Source organism: Coffea arabica, chromosome 3c, assembly GCF_036785885.1.
Source record: "Coffea arabica cultivar ET-39 chromosome 3c, Coffea Arabica ET-39 HiFi, whole genome shotgun sequence".
Classification (NCBI taxonomy): domain Eukaryota; kingdom Viridiplantae; phylum Streptophyta; class Magnoliopsida; order Gentianales; family Rubiaceae; genus Coffea; species Coffea arabica.
Genome location: NC_092314.1, coordinates 44296043 through 44317114, shown reverse-complemented (window position 1 = coordinate 44317114; position 21072 = coordinate 44296043). Strand labels below are relative to the sequence as shown.

The 21072-nt window shown below is 38.3% G+C and overlaps 3 protein-coding genes across 3 annotated transcripts; 2 read left to right on the top strand and 1 right to left on the bottom strand.

Annotated features, from left to right (window-relative positions):
* Positions 1-754: 754 nt before the first annotated feature.
* Positions 755-2952, bottom strand: LOC113722561 (uncharacterized). The gene is made up of 2 exons (XM_072082870.1): positions 2576-2952; positions 755-1461 (listed from the first exon to the last, which is right to left on the bottom strand). The coding sequence occupies exons 1-2, from the start codon at positions 2633-2635 to the stop codon at positions 1006-1008; spliced, it is 516 nt and encodes a 171-aa protein (XP_071938971.1). The 5' UTR covers positions 2636-2952; the 3' UTR covers positions 755-1005.
* A 445-nt stretch (positions 2953-3397) lies between these two features.
* LOC140037772 (poly(ADP-ribose) glycohydrolase 1-like) lies at positions 3398-11655 on the top strand. Its single transcript, XM_072082869.1, has 11 exons — positions 3398-3934; positions 4067-4261; positions 4503-4606; positions 5428-5632; positions 5818-5922; positions 6761-6879; positions 7837-7980; positions 8549-8693; positions 8889-9089; positions 9731-9793; positions 10803-11655. The coding sequence occupies exons 1-11, from the start codon at positions 3623-3625 to the stop codon at positions 10947-10949; spliced, it is 1740 nt and encodes a 579-aa protein (XP_071938970.1). The 5' UTR covers positions 3398-3622; the 3' UTR covers positions 10950-11655.
* Positions 11656-13026: 1371 nt separating this feature from the next.
* Positions 13027-15406, top strand: LOC113735227 (tyrosine--tRNA ligase, chloroplastic/mitochondrial). The gene is made up of 2 exons (XM_027262235.2): positions 13027-13133; positions 13665-15406. The coding sequence occupies exon 2, from the start codon at positions 13676-13678 to the stop codon at positions 15215-15217; it is 1542 nt and encodes a 513-aa protein (XP_027118036.1). The 5' UTR covers positions 13027-13133; positions 13665-13675; the 3' UTR covers positions 15218-15406.
* The last annotated feature ends 5666 nt before the right edge of the window (positions 15407-21072 follow it).

Sequence of the window (21072 nt, the reverse complement as noted above, 5' to 3'; positions counted from 1 at the left end):
AACTTTGATTCTTTTGGCGTATCTTTCTTTCCTTGTCTGAGTATTATGGTATATTACTGCATGTGTTTCATGGGTCGGGTACATTAGAAAGGTGAACGAACCTTAACCATGCCAAATGCGACCAACTCCAACCCCCCCTCCCCCCTTCCCCGCCCTTTTTTATGGTTCTTCTTAATAAATATGGACTAATATCATATCAGGAATAAGGCAACATAACATAAGTAGTAATTAATTGCATGGGGTGGGGGAGAGATCTGTTGAGTGGTACGAGAGAAAAATTATCAAATGCTTGTATTCCTCAAATGTATCTGTCCATCTCCTCAAGTGTATCTGTCCATCTGCATTATGATAGGGACATGATAGTGTGAATCGAAGAAGGTTTGAAGATGGGGTGGCGTGGGGGAGGGGGGGGCATATGGTCATTGGAACCCCAGCGTCAGGGAGGAGCAGGTGGGGGGTTTGCTTAGGTTGGCGATTAAGAATGAAGTGGGAGTGAAGTTAAGCATTATGATTTATGTGTGTATGTATGATTATTGATACCAGCTGCTTTTTAGTCAATTGCAATGCCAGCAATAGCGTGCCTTCCCCTTCCCCTGGTCGGAGTGTGTGTGTACATATGTATCCCTTTCCCTTATCAGAGTATATATATATATATATATACTAGGGGGTTATCGGCTGTGCTAAGCACAGCCTAGGCCCCCTATAATCTGTTAGCAAATAATAATCAATCAAGTATGTAGCTAAGAATATGAGACAACAAAACATCACCAATCATTAGTATTGCAACAGATAAAAGAAGATGACAAAAGGCTGACAAGTAGTTTCATAAATAGCCTAACATCTTCAAATATAAAGTGCAATCATAGGCTGCAATTACAAAAGATCACATATTGAGATCCATTAAGGTGCACAAAAGAACAATTTCTTAATGGATGTCAATATTAATGCAGCTGTAAAGTGTTTTAACATTAGCAAAATGAAGAATTCAAAAGGCTTCAAGGAAGTTCAGAGTTCATCGTCACGCTGCTTCTTCAAGGGACTTCCAGGTGCATTGGTGGACAGCATGGTAGGTGTATTAGCTTCAGCAGAATCCAAACCAATTCCAGGAGGCACAGTTCCAAAAACCAAGGCCCTCTTTGCTGTTGTCACTGCAGGCGGCAGTTCATTTGCAGCAGTAGATGATTCAGCAATGGCATCAAGGATCTTTTTGGTTGATGGACTGAAAAATTCAGTCTTCTTGGTAGGCTGCAGGACAGTAGCTTGTTGGTCTGGAATTATTTCATTGGTTTCTGCAGTTGTGATGGCCATTGGAATGTGAGCTGATTCCTCAGCAGTGTATGCCTTGACAATATTATACTTGCCTTCCTTCTGGCCTTGATAATCTGACTCATAGTAGCGAATGAAACACACAATTGCATGCTTTCCAAGTGCAGATGCTAGTTCAGCAGAAAAGTTAAGCTCCTGAATTTTTTTGTTTTAAAGTATAAATAATTAGCAATGATATTCAAATTCTGAGTAACTTCATGCTGTATAAATAGAACTGGATCCAAGCATAAGTTATGGAAGGAAACAAAACATATTATACCCAAGAGATTATGGAATAATTGTGAAAGATGGCAAGACCAAATAATCTTTTGTTTCTTACTATCATAACACTTTTACGTGGAAAGAGCAGCATTGATACCAAAGAAAAGAAGCGTAAGAATCAGATTATTCGATAGTTATTACCATTAGAGCTCAATGAACTAAATGAGACTCATTTTTTTTTTTTGTATTCGGGTAAAGGCCTAAAAAGGCTGAAATTTTTTGAGTTCATTTGGCGCATTAATATAGACCAGGAAAAACAACAAAGGAGAGATGTTCCAGTTGTTGTATGAACAGAAAGTCACTTGGTGAGAAGAAGGCAGAACTATTTGACTGATTATCTGGATGAAAACGAAATCTACCAAAGTGTGGTTTATTTTTAGCAGGGGTGGATGATCAGACAGCTGAGAAGCTATAAAATACTTGGGAGCTGGGACTGCCATTGATCTCCACTAAGTTCAAATTCAAGTGCAGTTGTTATAATCAGTTTTGAGTGGCATATATGTTAATTGGGCAAGCGTGTTCATACTCCTTAGTAGTTTTTTTTTCCCTATGGTCTGGAGAGATTTAGGATAATTTTATAGCTAGATTAAAATGGTCAGATATTTAGGGGTGAGATGGATCCGCTCTGTCATGCTAAACAAATGTAGCTTCTGGGACCTTAGAATCTCTACCTAGTGCTTCTGGGACCTTACAACCCAATATTCATCGTTTAAACTGGTACTCAGCAATAATTTTGTAAGGCTATGTCTATAAGAAAGTTTTTTAATCAAATATTCAAATTAACAAAATCACCTGCTCAAATAAGCAATCGTTTGTTTCATAAAGGATAACACAAAACAAATAGCACCAATAAACTTAAAATAAATGAAGCAGAAACTGAAGAAAAACTACAAAAAAGAAAAGGGAAAGGTGAAATTTCACTTATGAAAATATAGGCACTCAAAAAAAGAAAAGCTGTGGATAGATTGAAGGAGGACAGCAAACTGACCTTCAAGTTAAAAGGTTGGTCGAAGGAACCGCAGCAAAAGGAACCTATGAATTGAAACATATAGGCTTCAATGCAATTTGAGGGGAATGCAATTTGAGGGGAAAACGGGGCAATAGCAAAAGAAGGAAAACAAAGGCAAGAAATGGGTTCAACGGCGGTAGCATAGCTGGTTGGGACTGACTTGCTCAGAATAGGTAGGCTGAATTTTGCACAGAATAGGCTTCAATGCAATTTGAGGGGAAAACGGGGCAATAGCAAAAGAAGGAAAACAAATAGAAGACTAAACAACTTGCCACTTGTCAGATACATAACAAACCACGTGGCAAGAGGAAAGCAAAGCATTAAATCTGGCTCTTTTCTTATATACTAGGTAGATATATATCAATCTCCATAAGATTGATTCAATATACAACAACTGCAAGGTCGAAATGTCGCTATACATACATAGAGAAAAAAAGGGGCAGGTGTTTACAAGATTTGTCTACCTTGTTTGGATTGTTAGTTTCGAAAATTTTTTTTACGTTTTTCATGTATAAATTTCTTAATCACCTTTTTACCTCACACACATCAACTCGCTACATTACATATTTCTACAAAAACTGCTAAAAATAGCAATCCAAACAGCAGTGTGCCGTAACGAGAATTCGTTTGAACTAGACATATGTTGGTTACTTTTTATTAGCTTTAAAGAAGAAAAAAAAATATCTATTTTCATTTATTCATAGATTGGTGTGGCTGCATTAAAGAAACACTCACAACTATTGGTAAGAATAAGATATAGCGAACAAACAAAACAAATAAATTGAAAAGAAGAAGAAGAAGAAGAAGTCACTACTACTTACTTGCATTGGTTGGTAATTAATGGATGATAATTGACCAAAAACCTTTCTTCCTTTTGCCGTGTGGGCAAAGTCAAAAGCCATATGAGTAATGTACTAATAGGCTTTGGTGGGAAGTCCGTTCGAGCGAGGGAGTCCGTCTGTCTGTCTGGGAAGCACTATACTATTTCTGAAAGAAGGAAGGAAGTTGTAGTGAAATTTAAATTAAATGGAGAATGATACTTCTACGGAGAAGAAGAAGAAGAAGAACTCACACGGCGGCGACGGCGAGCTGGAGTCGGAGGATGACTTGAAGTCAATTCTGCCGTATTTACCCCTTCATCTCTGTTCCTCCTCTCTCTTCTGGCCCCCGCCTGTCGTTGAAGCTCTCAAAGCCCTCTCCCTGGGTCCCCATCACAGCAACGTCCGCTCCGGTCAACTCCTCTCCCTTGCCATCTCCGACCTCCGCAGCTCCCTCAACTATTCCTCCACCTCCCTTTCTTCCTCCGCTCTCCACGGCTACTCCCTCTTCTTCGACGACGTATGCACTTTTCTTTCCCAATCAATTCCTGTCTATCCTTTTTTTTTTCTTCTTTGATCAATTCTGTCTCGTATTCGTATTGTAATGACATGTCTACTGCACTTTGCTTTCCAAAAAAAAAAAAAAAAAAAGTTGATGCCTAGGGCTGATTCGGTGAAGTGGTTTGAGGAGGTTTTGCCCAAGATGGCTCTTTTGCTCTTGAATTTGCCCTCCCTTTTGGAGACCCATTATCGGCGCCACCAGCAGCAGCAGCAGCCCCTTGATAGTAATACAACTTGCCTCCGCTTGTTGGACTCCCAGCAGCCTGGCCTTGTGCTTCTCTCTCAAGTAAGAATAAGAAGCAAATTCCTTTTATACTTTTTACGGACTTCTTTTTGTGCTTGTTTCTATTGGCCGTTTGTTCCTACTAGTAGTCTAGCACCAAGCGTTTGTTCTGTTCAATTTTTGATTGATTCTTCTTTCTCTATGCATTTTGATTCAAGCAAACTTCTTTGCTTCTGCTCCTACTTTACAATTTGCACTTCTGGTTAACATTAATAGTTGTTGTGTTTGTTTTATTTCCCAACAGGAGTTGATTGCTGCTCTGCTTTCTTGCGCTTTCTTTTCTTTATTTCCTGCTGCCAATAGAGGTGCCACATATCTCCCAACGATCAACTTTCATCATTTATTTGCGTATGTTATCATTCCATCAGTCAGCATCATCATAAATTGTGCATACCTCTTCATTATTAACTACTCTGCTATTTTTGCACTCTTGCTTGTCGTTGCAAACTGACACCTTTTCCCTGCCATATTCCCAGCAATGTTCTATAGGCCCTTTTTGTTCATATCAAGGACCAACCGGCCTGGGCAACCTTATCGAAAACTGATGATTTTTTTTCCTTCGAAACTGATGATTTTTTTTCCTTCGAAACTGATGGTCACAAGGTTCCTATGGGTCTGAAGTTTCTTTGGGCTGCTTTGTTAACTGTCTCAAGACTTAGTCTTTCTTCAATTTAGCTTTTCTATGGCAACATTTTCCTGGTGTAAATCTGGCCTTTGAGTTTTTAATTAAGCGTGTAGATCAGAAAGCATGAAGGAGAATACACTTAGTGTACCACATGTGTGTGCTTAATTTAACATAACGAAGAAGGATTATAATGCATAAGAAGTTGACGGCCTACTACTTACAGTTTCATGTCTCCATCTCATATTTTGATATGTGCACTTCAGTCATCGTGGTCGGAGCACAGTCAAACCTTGAAAGTCTAGGATAGTGGCAACTTAGAGAGAGAGAGAGAGAGAGAGAGAGAGAGAGAGAGAGAGAGAGAGAGAGAGAGAGAGAGAGAGGTTGGCTCTACAATCTCGAAGCTTGTGGAAGAGAAGCTATAAACTTTGGGAGTGATTGTGCATATTGTAACTTCATCAATCAAATCTAATGAGTGCTGTTGATTCTTATCTGAATTTTCAGTTCAGTCGGCAAGTGGATATATCTGATACTAATGTTGTTTCAGGTCTCTATATGGGTGTTATGAGGAGTACCAGGAAAGCAAAATAAAGTGCATTGTTCACTATTTTGAGAGGGTATGCTTATGCATGCCTACGGGCAATGTCTCATTTGAGCGCAAAGTTCTTCCTTTGGATCGGAGAGCTGTTGGCGTTTCTTATCCAAAGCCTGATTTCTGGATCAAATCTGATCTGCCTCTGTGCCCTTTTGAGGTATTGAATGACCAGTGATGCTGTTTAACAACTCACACAAACCTTAAAGATTCTTATAAGAATAGAATTGAAAATTACATCTGATTGTGAAAAACTCCTAACCACCACATAACTTGAAAACAAATTGATGCCTACTTAAAGATTCTTATATGTGCTCCTATTAATGTCCTCGCTGTTCTTTGTAGGTCCAAAGATCTGGTTTAATTGAAGATCAGGTACATGAAGCTTTGGAAGTGGACTTTGCAAACCAGTATTTAGGTGGTGGTGCTCTCCATCATGGCTGTGTACAGGTGTTCTTTTTCTTTTGAAACAGCTTTGATGAATTTTTAGTTTGCTTTTAATTTCTTAATCACCCTTCATACATCTCTAGAAGTTGCATATCTGATTCCTGTTGCTAAGCTAGTTTGTAAAGCTTGTGTCTATTAGTGATGCACTATGTGCATTATGCTTGCAACTTGTTAATGGTCTATAATCCTTTTTGTTTTCCAAATAGATATATTTTTCAGCAGTAAATTACCTGTGCTTTTCTACGGGAGGATAAGTTTTATAGTAATTTACCTTATTTGGACTTTGTTGAGAAGTTGAACACCAGATGCCTTTTGGCTCCTTCTTGGCCATTTGCCTCTACTTTTCACGCTCCCTTTCTTTCCTGCTGCCTTTTTGTGTTTCCATTGCTGCTCCACATGAAGGAGATCTTTTGGTAGCCCATATGGGCTTCCACGACGTCTTTGGAAGACTCTTCCACGAACTTTATGAAACTTCAAGTTAAAGTACTGAAGGATTACCTTGTCCCTATTAAATAAGTTTAATGAGTTCTGATTCAGATAGTAAAAAATGCTTGTTGGTGTTAGAATGATTGAATGTTTGACATTTGTTACTGTTAAGTTTAAGAGGGACTTTTTGGTCAGAAAGGTAGATATTTGGGCTAGGAAACTTGCATGTAGCACTATTAGGATTCTCTTCTGGTCTTTCAGTGTTTTCTTGATTAGAACAATCCTGCATGTTTATTTGTTTGTTGTGTGATTTTCTGACATGAACTAAGGTTACATTAGACTTTTAAATTTATAAAGGAAGAGTTTGAGAATGATAAAAACTTTCCTGCTACTTAGTTTGTAATCTTTGTCTCAGGAAGAGATCCGTTTTATGATCAACCCTGAGTTGGTGGCTGGCATGCTATTCTTGCCTTCAATGGCAGACAATGAAGCTATAGAAGTCGTTGGTACAGAAAGGTTTTCCAATTATACAGGGTGAGTATGTATAACTGATTACTGTTGAACCATATTTATTTTTGCATGGAGACATATTGATGAATAGGAACAACGACAGCTCATTGAATTTTCACATTTATATTGAATGGAACTATCCCAGACAAGCTGCTAAAATTATGTCTTATATTAAGAATTCCATCCTAGACTACTTGAGATTTGAATGATTATGCTGTTTTTAATAGAAATTAGTAGATGAGGCCTGATTATGGTTGTAATTTGTGTTGTTTATATGTAGTTATATTCAAAGTTCAAACTTGTAATTCTTGCTAAATGTTCAGGCCTTGCAATTATTTTATGGCTGTTATTTTTAATCATGAACTAGGATGAGTTATACTTGGCATCTTAGAGAATACACCAGCTCTGTATAATTTTAGGCATAATGATATCACGGGGCTTGCTGACCTTCTTTTAGGATAATTCCTACTGTTTTTTTCTGGATCCATGTGCATATTGCACAGAAAGGTTTTATTCATTTGCAATGTTAATCATTTTCTTTTGTTTTCTGGAAAAAAGGAGGATGTGATTAATGCAAACGTTTTGAACCTTCAAACAAAATCAAACTTGAATAATGGGTCTAGTAGGTTTCGAACCATAATGCAAAGAGGTGAGTAAAATAAAGTGGACGGGGTTTGGGATGATCTTGACAGCTCAATGGGCTGCAGGATAATTTTGGTGGACTTTAGTGGCAGTTTCAGAAGCAGGGATTGCACTATGTCAATTTGTGCCAAAGTTGAGTAGTATACTGTGAATCAGAAAAATGGAGCCAAAGAGTGTTCAGAATGGTACACAGAGTATGATATTAGTTAATCTTCTGCTTAATTACTAATATCAACATGAGAATCAAGGTTTCTTTCTATATTGTACTATGATGTAAATCTTTTATTCGTTTTATTTGCAGCGGCTAGATTTAGTTTTTTGTTGGTATGATTGCTGCAGGTATGCTTCTTCATTCCGGTTTTCTGGTGACTATGTGGACCAGAAGGATACTGATTCTTTCGGGAGGCGGAAGACAAGAATTATTGCTATAGATGCACTTTGTAGTCCTGGGAGGAGACAGTATGGATCTGAATGCCTCCAGAGGTACATAAATTTTGTTTCTTGATCTATTTTGATCAGGCTATGGGACACCTAGATTTGCCTAATAGCGTGCGATTGCAGAAGTTTGTTGCTGCTGGCCTCTCTATGTTTTGGGATTTAACAGATAGCATTCTGGCATGCTAATCTACATCAGTCTGAAGTATTTCCACCATCCAAAGAACCCAACTGCCATACATGTTAGCAGGTGTTTTGATGGGTAGTAGGAAACTTCATTCTTTACAATTAAGTGCTCATTTTTGGGAATGAATGGTAGAGTAACTGTATTGGTTCTTTATGATCTAATCTAAACCCATTTACCAGAAAGTATAAGGATGTGGATTAAAATGAAAAAGTCTTTGATCTAGGGTAAAGGTTGATGGAAATGAATGAATCTGGGACATAGTATGGGTGTTATGACAAGGTTTGCTCGTCATTAGGCCCTTTATAATCTTTTTCCACTATCCCATTATGGTATTGGGTTATCTTTCTTTGTCTTAAGCATAGATGATTTAGATGGATATCTTGTGTATTAGACAAACTTCTCTAATACTTCTCTGTTTTGGATTGGCAGGGAGATTAACAAGGCATTCTGTGGCTTTTTTGATATGTCTAAGTATCAGCAGTATCAAGACTTGTTCCAATATGATGAACACTGGGAATCTGATGTTGATTTTGACGTAAAGAAATTGAGAGAACAATTGAGAAATGATGCTATGGTGAGATTTTTTTGCAAACCCTTTTTTAGTCCTCTTTTTCTTCTCTTTGCTTAATGCATGACTTACCTTCAACTGAACTTGAAGAATTTTTAAATGTATTAATTTGTGTAACTTTCTTAATATTGTGGAAGTTTTCAGTATATGCTGCACTAACCAAACAGCTGTTTGCTTCTATTTGTCAATTTTGTTGGGTAGACTCTTGGAGGTCCCTCAACTTCATATCAAATAACTGAAGGAGCACCAGAAAATCAGCTGAATCAGTGCCTTCATACAAAGGCATTTCAGCCTTCGCAGCATCAAGAGGAAATTGGGATTGTCACAGGGAATTGGGGTTGCGGTGCTTTTGGTGGGGATCCTCAACTTAAAGCTATTATTCAGTGGCTTGCTGCTTCTCAGGTGATGCCCTCTACAGGCTTCATTTTCAGCTTCTTTATGTTGTGCAATGCACCAAGTGTGATAAACTGATTCCATATTGGACATTATGACATTTTGCTAGGCTGGAAAGATTTATTTACTGCGTTCTGTTTTCTGTTCTAATTCTTCTTTCTCAGTCTTCTATTCCTAGTAAATATTAGATATCCATGTTAATTGTCAGGTGAACCATTTCTATATGTTATTTGATAATACTGAGAAAGTTGCTGAGCTATGTTGAGCTAATGTATTGTCTTGCAGAAAAAATGGATCTGTCATGATGTTGTGTTGAGTCCAAATTCATTCTGAGATAGCTTCTTGATATATGCTGCTGTTTACTTGCGTCTTCGTTTCTGTCATCATGATTGAATTCTTGAATGAATTGCAAACATGTGACTTACTAAATCTTTTCTACTGCTGTTGTAATGGAATCTGGTTTAGGAACGGATGCTTGGCCCATATCCTATTTGTGTAATACCATAATTATTTGATATACAATATGGACATTCTTTCTCTTTCCGAAGACATCAGTTGATAGATTTCGTGCATTTTGTTATCAACTGGTTTTATTTAGTCTTCTCCTTTCAGTTCTTTTATGATTTTTCTGATATTATCCTATGTTCCAGGCTTTAAGACCTTTCATCTTGTACCACACATTTGGTTTGGAGACATTGGAGGTGCTAGACCAGGTACTTAACTTCTGCCAGCTGTAAATGATGTTTAACGTATTGATTTGAATGTATATGGGATTTTCTCTCTTTTTTTTTTTTGTTTTTCTGCTGAATAATGGATTTCTGTTTTAGGAGCACCAAAATAAGTAAAGGACAAGTGGTCTTGGTTACTTTGTCAGCTTTGAGTATGTGGCCTTAAAAAGGGATGATCTTTGGAGTATTTCTGTGTATTCAGACACTTACTCCCTCCATCATAATTTGTTCTCCACTTCTGGGTCCCAATTCCTATTGCACTTACCTGCACAATTCTCATGTATATCCACATGCACTTGTAGTCAGCTTCTTCAAGGCCAAGCTATAAAAAGTAAACGATTGACCGCTATTTGTGCATTGTTATTTCAAAAGGGGTTTCCTAAAAGTGAAGAACAAACTGTATTATAGTCCTGCAATCTTCTTTTAGAGATGTGATCAAATGGTCAAATTGTGACTAAGTGTTGTGTCTCCTCCAAGCATTTTCTTAATGCTAATCCTGAAAGGCAAACTATCCTTTGGTTGGTTACCTTTGCCAAGGTTTAGTTTGCCCCTTTGACTCAAATTCATTTTGTCCATTTATTACCTATAGCTCAAAGATGGTTGCCATTATCTTTTGGAGTTCTGTTAAATTTATTGTCATTTCTTGAACAAGGAACTTCCCTTGTTTTTAAGGTTGTGGCAGACTAAGTTCAAATTCAAAAAGTAACAAATTGGTGGTGAAGGAGCACGATTGAAACTTTACCAAATTTAGTGCCCGATGATGTGGCTGTTGCATTTCAAGTACTGAAATAATTTCTTGTCAATTGTTTATGCTGCTGAATACTGTGTCTACGCTTTACGAATTATAGGTCTAACATGTGGCCTATTATTCATTAGATTCTTAGATGCGACTGATTGAACTTTGGACCACGTTTCATTATTTTATGGATGGACACTTTCTTTTCATGCCCATTGGTTGTTGACAATTTTCCCTTTGTGTTTTTCACTCTTTTAGGTGACTCGCTGGATTATATCCCATGAGTGGACTGTTGGAGAACTTTGGAATATGATGGGTGAGTACGGATCCAAGAGATTAAAAGGTGAAACCAGAGTTGGCTTTTTCAGTTGGCTCCTTCCCTTGGTAGATTCCAATGATGCATGAGCTGTTGGGCATCAGCTCAATCTTCATGAGATTTAGTGAACATTGACCAAAATTTCTTCTTTGTTGGGCACTTTCTTGGCTTGGTGCGGCTCATATTTGATTCACCCTGGAAGACTAGCATAGTGTAAATGCTTTCCTTTACGACCGTTAGTTGTGCTGTGGAAATATAGAATACTTGGCATAATTTTGTCCCTATAGGGTGCGCGGTCTGTGTATCTGAGGGACATTTTATTGTTCGTTAGTTACAAAATGAGATTCTGTACAGTGAACGAGCAGAAGTGCATCTGGAGTTGCTCTGCACCAATGGTTGATTTTGTCTGACCCAAGATGACAGGATGTTCTGTTGGGGGGAGGGGGTTGCATGCATGGAGATGGAGGTTATTTCCTGTCTACTGCCTACTGCCTACTGCCCCGGATTTGAAACTGCTGTGGAAGCATATGTGATCAAACACTGGCTTGCAACAGCAACTCTGCTGCTATCAGAAGTTGTTGGTTAGAAGGCTTTGTCTATAACCAACCTAGTTATGAGGATCTAAACCGCATTCATGTTTTCCTTCTTTTCTTGTTAGTGAACGGAGGCTCGTAGAATTCGCTGAAAGATAGGATCAGCTGTTTGGTACGACTCCTTTTGTACCTATAATTAAGTCTATACACGTTAGGATGAGGTTCAAAAGTTACCATTCATACAAGGACCATTAATTTGTCATATCTTTTACTTCCACAAAATAAAATAGGGGAAAAAATTTCTTATTACTGAAAATTGGTCTACACAAATTAGGGCTGTTCACGAATTAAGTCGCTTGCGAGTCGATTGCAAGCAGCTGGAATACGAGTTCGAGCTAATCAAGTCGAGCTTGAGTTCAAAAATATTAAGATTGGTGCTTGCGAGATTGATTATATATATATATTTTTTATTTTTTATTTTAATAGTTAAATTATATATATTTTTAATATTTTATTATTTGTTAAGAAAAATTATTATTTTATTCATTTAAAAAAAATAAAATAATAATTATTTTTTTATTTTTTAAGCTTGAGCTCGAGCTCGAGCTCGGCTTGAATTTGAGTTTAATTAGAGGTTCGACTTGATTAGATCAAAATTCGATTCGATTTGTTTGCACTTCTAATACAAACACAAGCATTGGGTAGAGCGGGATTAATTTAATGCATGTCTAGATTTGTAAGAGGGTGGTGGATAAACTTGCCCTGATGACGACTTTAGGGGATTAATTCTCTCTTTGTGCTTGATGTTTCATGATGAACATCAATTTTTTTGTTTGGGGTGGCTTTCAGAGTTCGAGTTTGAAAATACTTTTTTCCATTCCAATGATTAAGCTATTGTAATTTTTCCCATTCCGGGGATTATTTTACCTATTTATATCCTTTTTTTTTCCTTTTCAGTACACTTAGTAGGCCAGATGCTCTCGTACTAACTTTCCCATAATTTGAAATGTTAAAAAAAAAAAAAAAAATCTAATTTGGCATCTAAAAGGGGATCAAATATTAGGCAGTTTTTTTTTTTCAATTTATGCACTTGATAAACAAAAAAGGAACCAAATATTAAGAGATTTTAGTTGAGCTAAATTTTCTTATAATTGTGGTGATAGCAAGAATCTTAAGGTATGAAAAAAAATGTTTTGTTAAATTTTGGAAGTTGTTATTTTTTGTATGGATAATATAAATTTTTTATTGATCATGTATAGTAATGGCCCCATATGTAAATTAACAAGCTAGATCAAATATTTAATGTAACTAATATCATAATTGAGGGGCACTTTTGGTATAAACAAATCTTCTCACATCTGAAATTATTTTTTTATTGTTACTTTTTTGAATTGGATTAAATTGTTACAAGAAAATTAGTTTTAAGGGAGGTTAGTTATATGTTTAGAACCTCAGGGGAGGACAGTGAAACTATTAGAAACCTCAGGGAGGTTTCTAAAATTATCCCTATTATTATGTATCATCCCTTGCTCCGGAAACCTGCCTTTCCACTGCTGGTGCTGGAGTAGAAAACAGTCGTCCGCAGGATACCGAGTTTGCTGTCTTTTGTAGTCAGTAAGAACTGAGAAAGAATTGAGGAGACCGGTTTCCTCCGCAAACCAAAGAACTTCACCACCCCACATCTCTATCTGTGCCCTCTCTGGATTCAAGCTTTTCACAGTACCAAAACAAAATACTATTGTAAGTGGTAAGAAGCCCGCCTTCAAATCCCTTTCTTGGTTACTACTAAGCTTTTGTACCTTCTATGCCATCAGGAGTTAGTAGTAGTACAAATATATCCGAGTCCTCCATGCTGCATGTTGCCTTTTTTTTTTTTCCCCAAATCAAAGTTTGAATCTTTCTCTGTGATTTCAATTGAAATGTGTACAGCATCTTTTCGACTGGGGAGTGAGGGGTTATGGGATTTTTCCTATGGTTATAACCTTTATACATCTTCTCCTGTAATTGTTATTTATCTATTTGTCCTTTTCTTTTCATGGGAGCCTTGGAGAATTGCACATTTCCATTTTTCTGCTACAAAGGAAGGGGTTGCTCTATGGGGCTTTGTTTGTTAATTCCACATTTTGAGGCTGCTGGGTTGGCTGTTGAATGAGTAGTCTGTATTTAGCTCGAGTCTCATTTTTCAGCACTCCACTGGTGTTGGCGTTTGCTAAATTCTGATTTTTTTTTTCAAAGGATCTTTTAGTTTCATGCCCTTTTATATATATCTAGCAGCAGAAGAGATGTCTGTGGCGGCTTCGGCTGCTGCTGCTGCTGTTGGGGCTGGGGCGGTCGCCTTGTTCAGACTAAACAGGTTGCCTTCTTCCCCCTCCACCTCCTACCGCTCTTGTCTTCTTCTCAAAGGACTCCGAGCTTTTGCACCATTTCCATACCGATACCACTTCGCTTCTTATTCTACTTCTTCTTTGCTTTCACAAGAAGCAGCAGCTGTTGCTTCCCAACTTCCACGCTCACACGCCAATACCTCCTCCAATGTGGTGGAAATTCTTGAACAGAGGGGCCTGCTGGAATCTCTCACCAGCGATGGTCTCAGGTCCGTCTGCTCCTCCTCCGCCCCTAACCAACCACCTCTTCGAGTCTACTGTGGTTTTGACCCCACCGCTGATAGCCTCCACCTCGGCAATCTCCTTGGCATTATTGTCCTCTCTTGGTTCCTCCGCTGCGGTCATCGTGCTGTCGCCCTCATCGGGGGAGCCACCGGCCGCGTAGGTGACCCTTCTGGCAAGAGTTCCGAAAGGCCTGAGCTTGACCTTGAAACCCTCCATAAGAACATTTCTGGGATTTCCGCCACCATTCGCCACATTCTTAGCAGGGCTGCTCCTACCCCTGATTCTGTTTCTATCCTGAATAATTATGAGTGGTGGAAAGATGTTAGGCTGCTGGATTTCCTCAAGGATGTTGGGAGGTATGCGAGGGTGGGCACCATGATGTCCAAGGAAAGCGTCCGGAAGAGGCTTGAATCTGATCAGGGCATGAGCTACACTGAGTTCACCTACCAGATCCTCCAGGGCTATGACTTTGTCCATCTCTTTCGCCAAGAAGGAGTCTCTGTTCAGATCGGTGGCAGCGATCAATGGGGCAACATCACTGCCGGGACGGACCTTATCCGCAGAATTCTTCGCGTTGAAGGGGCAGCCTACGGACTCACATTCCCTCTCCTCCTCAAGAGTGATGGTACTAAATTTGGAAAATCAGAGGATGGTGCCATTTGGCTTTCCCCTTCCAAGTTTACCCCTTATAACTTTTACCAGTATTTCTTTTCGGTTCCTGATGATGATGTTGTCAGGTTCCTCAAGATGCTTACTTTCTTGAGCTTGGAGGAGATTGCACAGCTGGAAAGGGACATGGATACCCCTGGCTATGTTCCCAACACTGCCCAGCGTAGGCTGGCTGAGGAGGTTACTCGGTTTGTACATGGTCAAGAGGGTCTGGACGAGGCTCTCAAGGCCACTGAGGCTTTGAGGCCTGGGGCAGCTACCAAGTTGGATGCTAAAACCATTGAGGGGATTAGAGAGGATGTTCCTTCTTGTTCGCTCCCTTACGATCAGGTCCTGAGTCTGTCTCTGTTGGATCTCTCGGTTTCAAGTGGATTGCTTGAGAGTAAATCAGCAGCACGGCGTCTACTCAAGCAAGGAGGGCTTTATCTGAACAACAGTAGGGTTGACAGCGAGGCAAAAAAGATTGAGGCAAATGATATTATAGACGGAAAAGTTATTCTTTTATCTGCTGGAAAGAAGAATAAGATGGTTGTAAGAGTTTCTTGATTGCCTTTGCCTGGGATTATTTTTCATTTCTTTTACATCGCAGAACGTTCATCATTGCAAGTTTTGGATTTGTCTAGATTAAACATATGGACGTAGATTTTGGTGGAGTTAATGCTATTTGGAATATCGTTTGTTCCTCTTTTCCTTGATTATTGTATTCTATTATAGATATTACTTATCATTTCATCAGCTTCACTCTGATCTGAATTTTTTCACTATTAATCATTTATAGTGGAAGTACCTTTCGAAGGCATTCTGCAACTACTGAGATCGCTTAAGTCTCTTGTTTTTGAAATTCTCATTTTGTTTGTTATCTCAAGAAAATAGATATAGAATCAACATAGTCTGTAATTATGCACTAAGCATAGCTCAAGATGAGGAATGGGATAATCCTCAGTATTAGGTACATTTTTGTAAAGTGAAATTTGGGCCGTTGCCCGACAATTGTACAGTTTTACCTGATCAATATATATATATCTTATTGTTTCTGGAAAAAAAAATTATACTTCATAATGTGTAATATATCATCTATTGTTAATAAATTTTGCAACTTTCTGGGCTTCTTGGTTCACTTCACTAAATTGTATACTGCAGTGGAGACTTATGTCGATCACAGAATACCTCTTTTCTACAGCAAATATTCTCAAAGATAATAAGAGATGGAAAGAAGCATGTGCTGGGTAAAAGAGTTAAAATCTATAGCCATGCCTTTCAGTTCTTCAGAAGGGGTAACGTTGATAATTCAACTTATACAAACCTAAACTTTCCCAAGCTGCGGAGAAATTTTTAACTTGTTTTGGGCTACAATAGCTTGCGTTGTCAAAAGGAGTTTTGATTTTGAAAGCTATTGAGAATTTGGGGGTTGTGGGAAGGTATGGAACTGCAGTAAATCCCCTTTACCGACCAATTTGCCCTGCATAGCAATGGCTTTGGCTTGTCTTGTTGGTTTGTCTGTTTAAATGAGATAAAACAAATAGAAGTTTTCATTCGTGATGGTACAATAGATGTCATGTAATGGTAAACATTCAATATTCTCCCCTCCCTTTAAGGACAAAAGATTGGTGCCCTGTTTTAGCCGCATCATTTGGTGGGACAAGAAGCAAGTTTCTTTTAGTTATTATCTGAATTTATGCTCCCGGATGATTGTTAAAATGATGTGAGCCAGCTGATTCTCAGTTGAAGGATAAAAATTTGTTATGAATAGTAGTTGCTAGTTCTTCAATGGTAAAGCTTCAAATGCTAAATTAACATGCTTCAAAAAAGTTCTTATAATTCCTCTGAAGACATATTTCCTAGTATTGATAGCAAGAAACAAAAAAGCTTAATGGTCTGAAATGTTACTACAAATCTTTCCCGATATGTCTACTATGTCTGGACTTAAGACACCTCAGCCCCCGCCTCCCCAAAAAAAAAAAAAGAAAGTGTGAGGTGGTTTGACTAGGTCTTCCAACGATGGCTGATTTGCTCGTGAATTTGAAGTCCCTTTTGGAGACCAACTATCAGCAGCAGCAGCTACTTCAGAGTATGCCTACTGTTGCCTCTGCTTGTTAGACACTCTGAAGTAAGAATGTCAACTCTTTATGGAGTACTATTAATACTTACTACTATTAATCATTTGTACCTAGTATTATTTTATATGCACATGTAGATGGTTTAATCAATTTTGTGTGAGAATACAGCTACTCCATTTGATTACATACTGTTCTTTGACAATGCATTGATTCATGAAAACTTCTTTTGTTCTGCTCCTGCTTTACCATTTACATCTGTTTGTTTGTTTTATATGACAACAGGAGTTGATTTCTGCACTGTTTTACAAGACTTGCATGCAGCAACACACTTAAAAGGGTAAAATTAGTATTGGTCAAAGGTAAAACTTATCCCCCCAATTGCCAAACTAAGGAAACTTGTTGGTACCAAATTGCAAATCGTACCCATGCTCATTGTTTAGTTTTCCTACTTCGATTATAGGAGAAATGTAAGTTCAGTTCTCAATATTTAGCATGTGCGCTAAATTGGTCCTTAATATTTTAACTCAAAATGAGACCCACTATCGGCGCCAGCAGCAGCAGCCCCTTGATAGTAATTCAACTTGCCTCCGCTTGTTGGACTCCCAGCAGCCTGGCCTTGTGCTTCTCTCTCAAGTAAGAATAAGAAGCAAATTCCTTCATTCTTTATGGACTTCTTTTTATGCTTGTTTCTATTGGCTGTTTGTTCCTACTAGTAGTCACCAAATGTTGCTACTTTAACCAATTAAATGCCAGAACGCGTTTATTCTGTTCAATTTTGGATTGATTGTTCTTTCTCTATGCATTTTGATTCAAGGAAACTTCTTTGCTTCTGCTCCTACTTTACAATTTGCACTTCTGGTTAACATTGATGGCTGTTGTGTTTGTTTTATTTCCCAACAGGAGTTGATTGCTGCTCTGCTTTCTTGCGCTTTCTTTTCTTTATTTCCTGCTGCCAATAGAGGTGCCACATATCTCCCAACGATCAACTTTCATCATTTATTTGCGTATGTTATCATTCCATCAGTCAGCATCATCATAAATTGTGCATACCTCTTCATTATTAACTGCTCTGCTATTTTTGCACTCTTGCTTGTCCTTGCAAATTGACAACTTTTCCCTGGCATATTCCCAGCAATGTTCTACGGGCCCTTTTTGTTGATATCAAGGAACAACCGGCTTGGGCAACCTTATCGAAAACTGATGATTTTTTTTTCTTCGAAACTGGTGGTCACAAGGTTCCTATGGGTCTGAAGTTTCAATGGGTTAACTGTGTCGAGACTTAGTCTTTCTTCAATTTAGCTTTTCTGTGACAACATTTTCCTGGTGTAAATCTGGCCTTTGAGTTTTTAATTAAGCGTGTAGATCAGCAAGCATGGAGGAGAATACACTTAGTGTACTGCATGTGTGTGCTTAATTTAACATAACAAAGGAGGATTATAATGCATAACAAGTTGACGACCTACATCATACAGTTTCATGTCTCCATCTCATATTTTGATCTGTGCACTTCAGTCATCGTGGTCGGAGCACAGTCAAACCTTGAAAGTCTAGGATAGTGGCAACTTAGAGAGAGAGAGAGAGGTTGGCTCTACAATCTCGAAGCTTGTGGAAGAGAAGCTATAAACTTTGGGAGTGATTATGTATATTGTAACTTCATCAATCAAATCTAATGAGTGCTGTTGATTCTTATCTGAATTTTCAGTTCAGTCAGCAAGTGGATATATCAGATACTAATGTTGTTTCAGGTCTCTATACGGGCGTTATGAGGAGTACCAGGAAAGCAAAATAAAGTACATTGATTTGAATGTATATGAGATTTTTTCTCTTTTTTATTGTTTTTCTGCTGAATAATGGATTTCTGTTTTTGGAACACAAAAATAAGTAAAGGACAAGTGGTCTTGGTTACTTTGTCAGCTTTGAGTATGTGGCCTTAAAAAGGGATGATCTTTGGAGTATTTCTTTGTATTCAGACACTTGCTCCCTCCATCATAATTTGTTCTTCACTTCTGGGTCCCAATTCCTATTGCACTTACCTGCACAATTCTCATATATATCCACATGCACTTGTGGTCAGCTTCTTCAAGGCCAAACTAGAAAAAGTACATGATTGACCACTATTTGTGCATTGTTATCGAAAAAGGGGTTTCCTAAAAGTGAAGAACAAACTGTATTCTAGTCCTGCAATCTTCTTTTAGGGGTGTGATCAAATGGTTGAATTGTGACTAAGTGTGGTGTCACCTCCGAGCATTTTCTTAATGCTAATCTTAGAAGGCAAACTATCCTCTGGTTGGTTGCCTTTGCCAAAGTTTAGTTTGTCCCTTTGACTCAAATTCATTCTGTCCATTTATTAACTATAGCTTAAAGATGGTTGCCATTATCTTTTGGAGCTCCTCTGTTAAATTTATTGTCATTTCTTGATCAAGGAACTTCCCTTGTTTTTAAGGTTGTGGCAGGCTAAGTTCAAGTCAAAAGGTAACAAATTGGTGGTGAAGGAGCACGGTTGAACCTTTACCAAATTTAGTGCCCGATGATGTGGCTGTTGCATTTCAAATACTGAAATAATTTCTTGTCAATTGTTTATGCTTCTGGATACTGTGTCTCCTACACTTCGCGAATTATAGGTCTAACACACAGCCTATTATTCATTAGATTCTTAGATCTGACTGATTGAACTTTGGACCACCTTTCCTTATTTTATGGATGGACACTTTCTTTTCATGCCCATTTGTCATTGACAATTTCCTTTTATGTTTCTATTTTCACTCTCTTTGATTTCACTGAGCAGGTGACTCGCTGGATTATATCCCATGAGTGGACTGTTGGAGAACTTTGGAATATGATGGTTGAGTACGGATCCAAGGGATTAAAAGGTGAAACCAGAGTTGGCTTTTTCAGTTGGCTCCTTCCCTTGGTAGATTCCAATGATGCATGAGCTGTTGGGCATCACCTGAATCTTCAAGAGATTTACTGAACATTGACCAAAATTTCTTCTTTGTTGGGCACTTTCTTGGCTTGGTGCGGCTCATATTTGATTCACTCTGGAAGACTAGCACAGTGTAAATGCTTTCATGTATGACTGTTGGTTGCAATGTGGAAATATAGAATACTTGGCATAATTTTTCCTTATAGGGTGCGCGGTCTGTGTATCTGAGGGACATTTTATTGTTCGTTAGTGACGAAAAAGAAGTGCATCTGGAGATGCTCTGCACCGATTGTTGATTTTGTCTGACCCAAGATGCATGTCTCCTTTTCAATTCACCTGTAAGGGAGAATGGATGAGCTCAAGGGCAGATAAATTGAAGACATTCTAGCTATTCATTGAACAAGAAAATGACAGAATAGGGGATTGCATGCATGGAGATGGAGGGTATTTACTATCTACTGCCCACTGCCCCGGATTTGAAACTGCTGCTGAAGCATATGTGATCAAACACTGGCTTGCGACAGCAACTCTGCTGCTATCAGAAATTGGTTAAAAAGCTTTGTCTATAACCAGCCTAGTTATGAGGATCTAACCCACATTCATGTATTCCTCTCTTGCTTGTTTTGTGAACGGAGGCTCGTAGAATTCACTGAAAGACAGGATCGGATGTTTGGTCTAAAATTGTTTTGTCCCTTTCCATGAGTATGACTCTTTTCGTCAAGTTGATCTCTCTATCTTTGTGCCCACAATTAAGTCTATACACCTAGTATTAGGTTCAAAAGTTACCATTCATACAAGGACCATTACTTTGTCATATCTTTTACTTCCACAAAATAAAATAGGTGAAAAAATTTTTCATGACTGAAAATTGGTTTACACAAACACAAGTATTGGGTAGAGCGGGATTAATTTAATGCGCATCTAGACTTGTAAGAGGGTGGTGGATATACTTGCCCCAACGATGTTTCGTGATGGGGTAGGTATCATCCTCTGTCCCGTCACCATTTAAAGCGCGAGAGAAAAATTCCCCCCACCCTCCCCGTTCCTACCCTGCCTTATTATTTTTCCCGTGAGATTAGTACGAGTACGCGCCTTTGTTGCCGTCCTTAAATATTATTATATAAGGTTAAATGCAAAAAATCTTCATGAACTTTTATAATTAATGCATAATATACCCCAAAATATGTTTATAAGCACTTTGTACCTTGATAAAACTATTATTCACAGATTTCACGGTCATACAAAGCGCGTGTCTTGCAAGCTCTGTCCGTTGAAATTTCCTGATAGAATTGTCCTCCTTTCAAACAAATATAAATGGTTATCTTCACCTATCATCACTTGTCCATTATGCTCATTTATTATCATTTTCATCATAGTTTCTCCACTTTTATTTCCTCTTCTTCACAAATGCTGCACAGTTT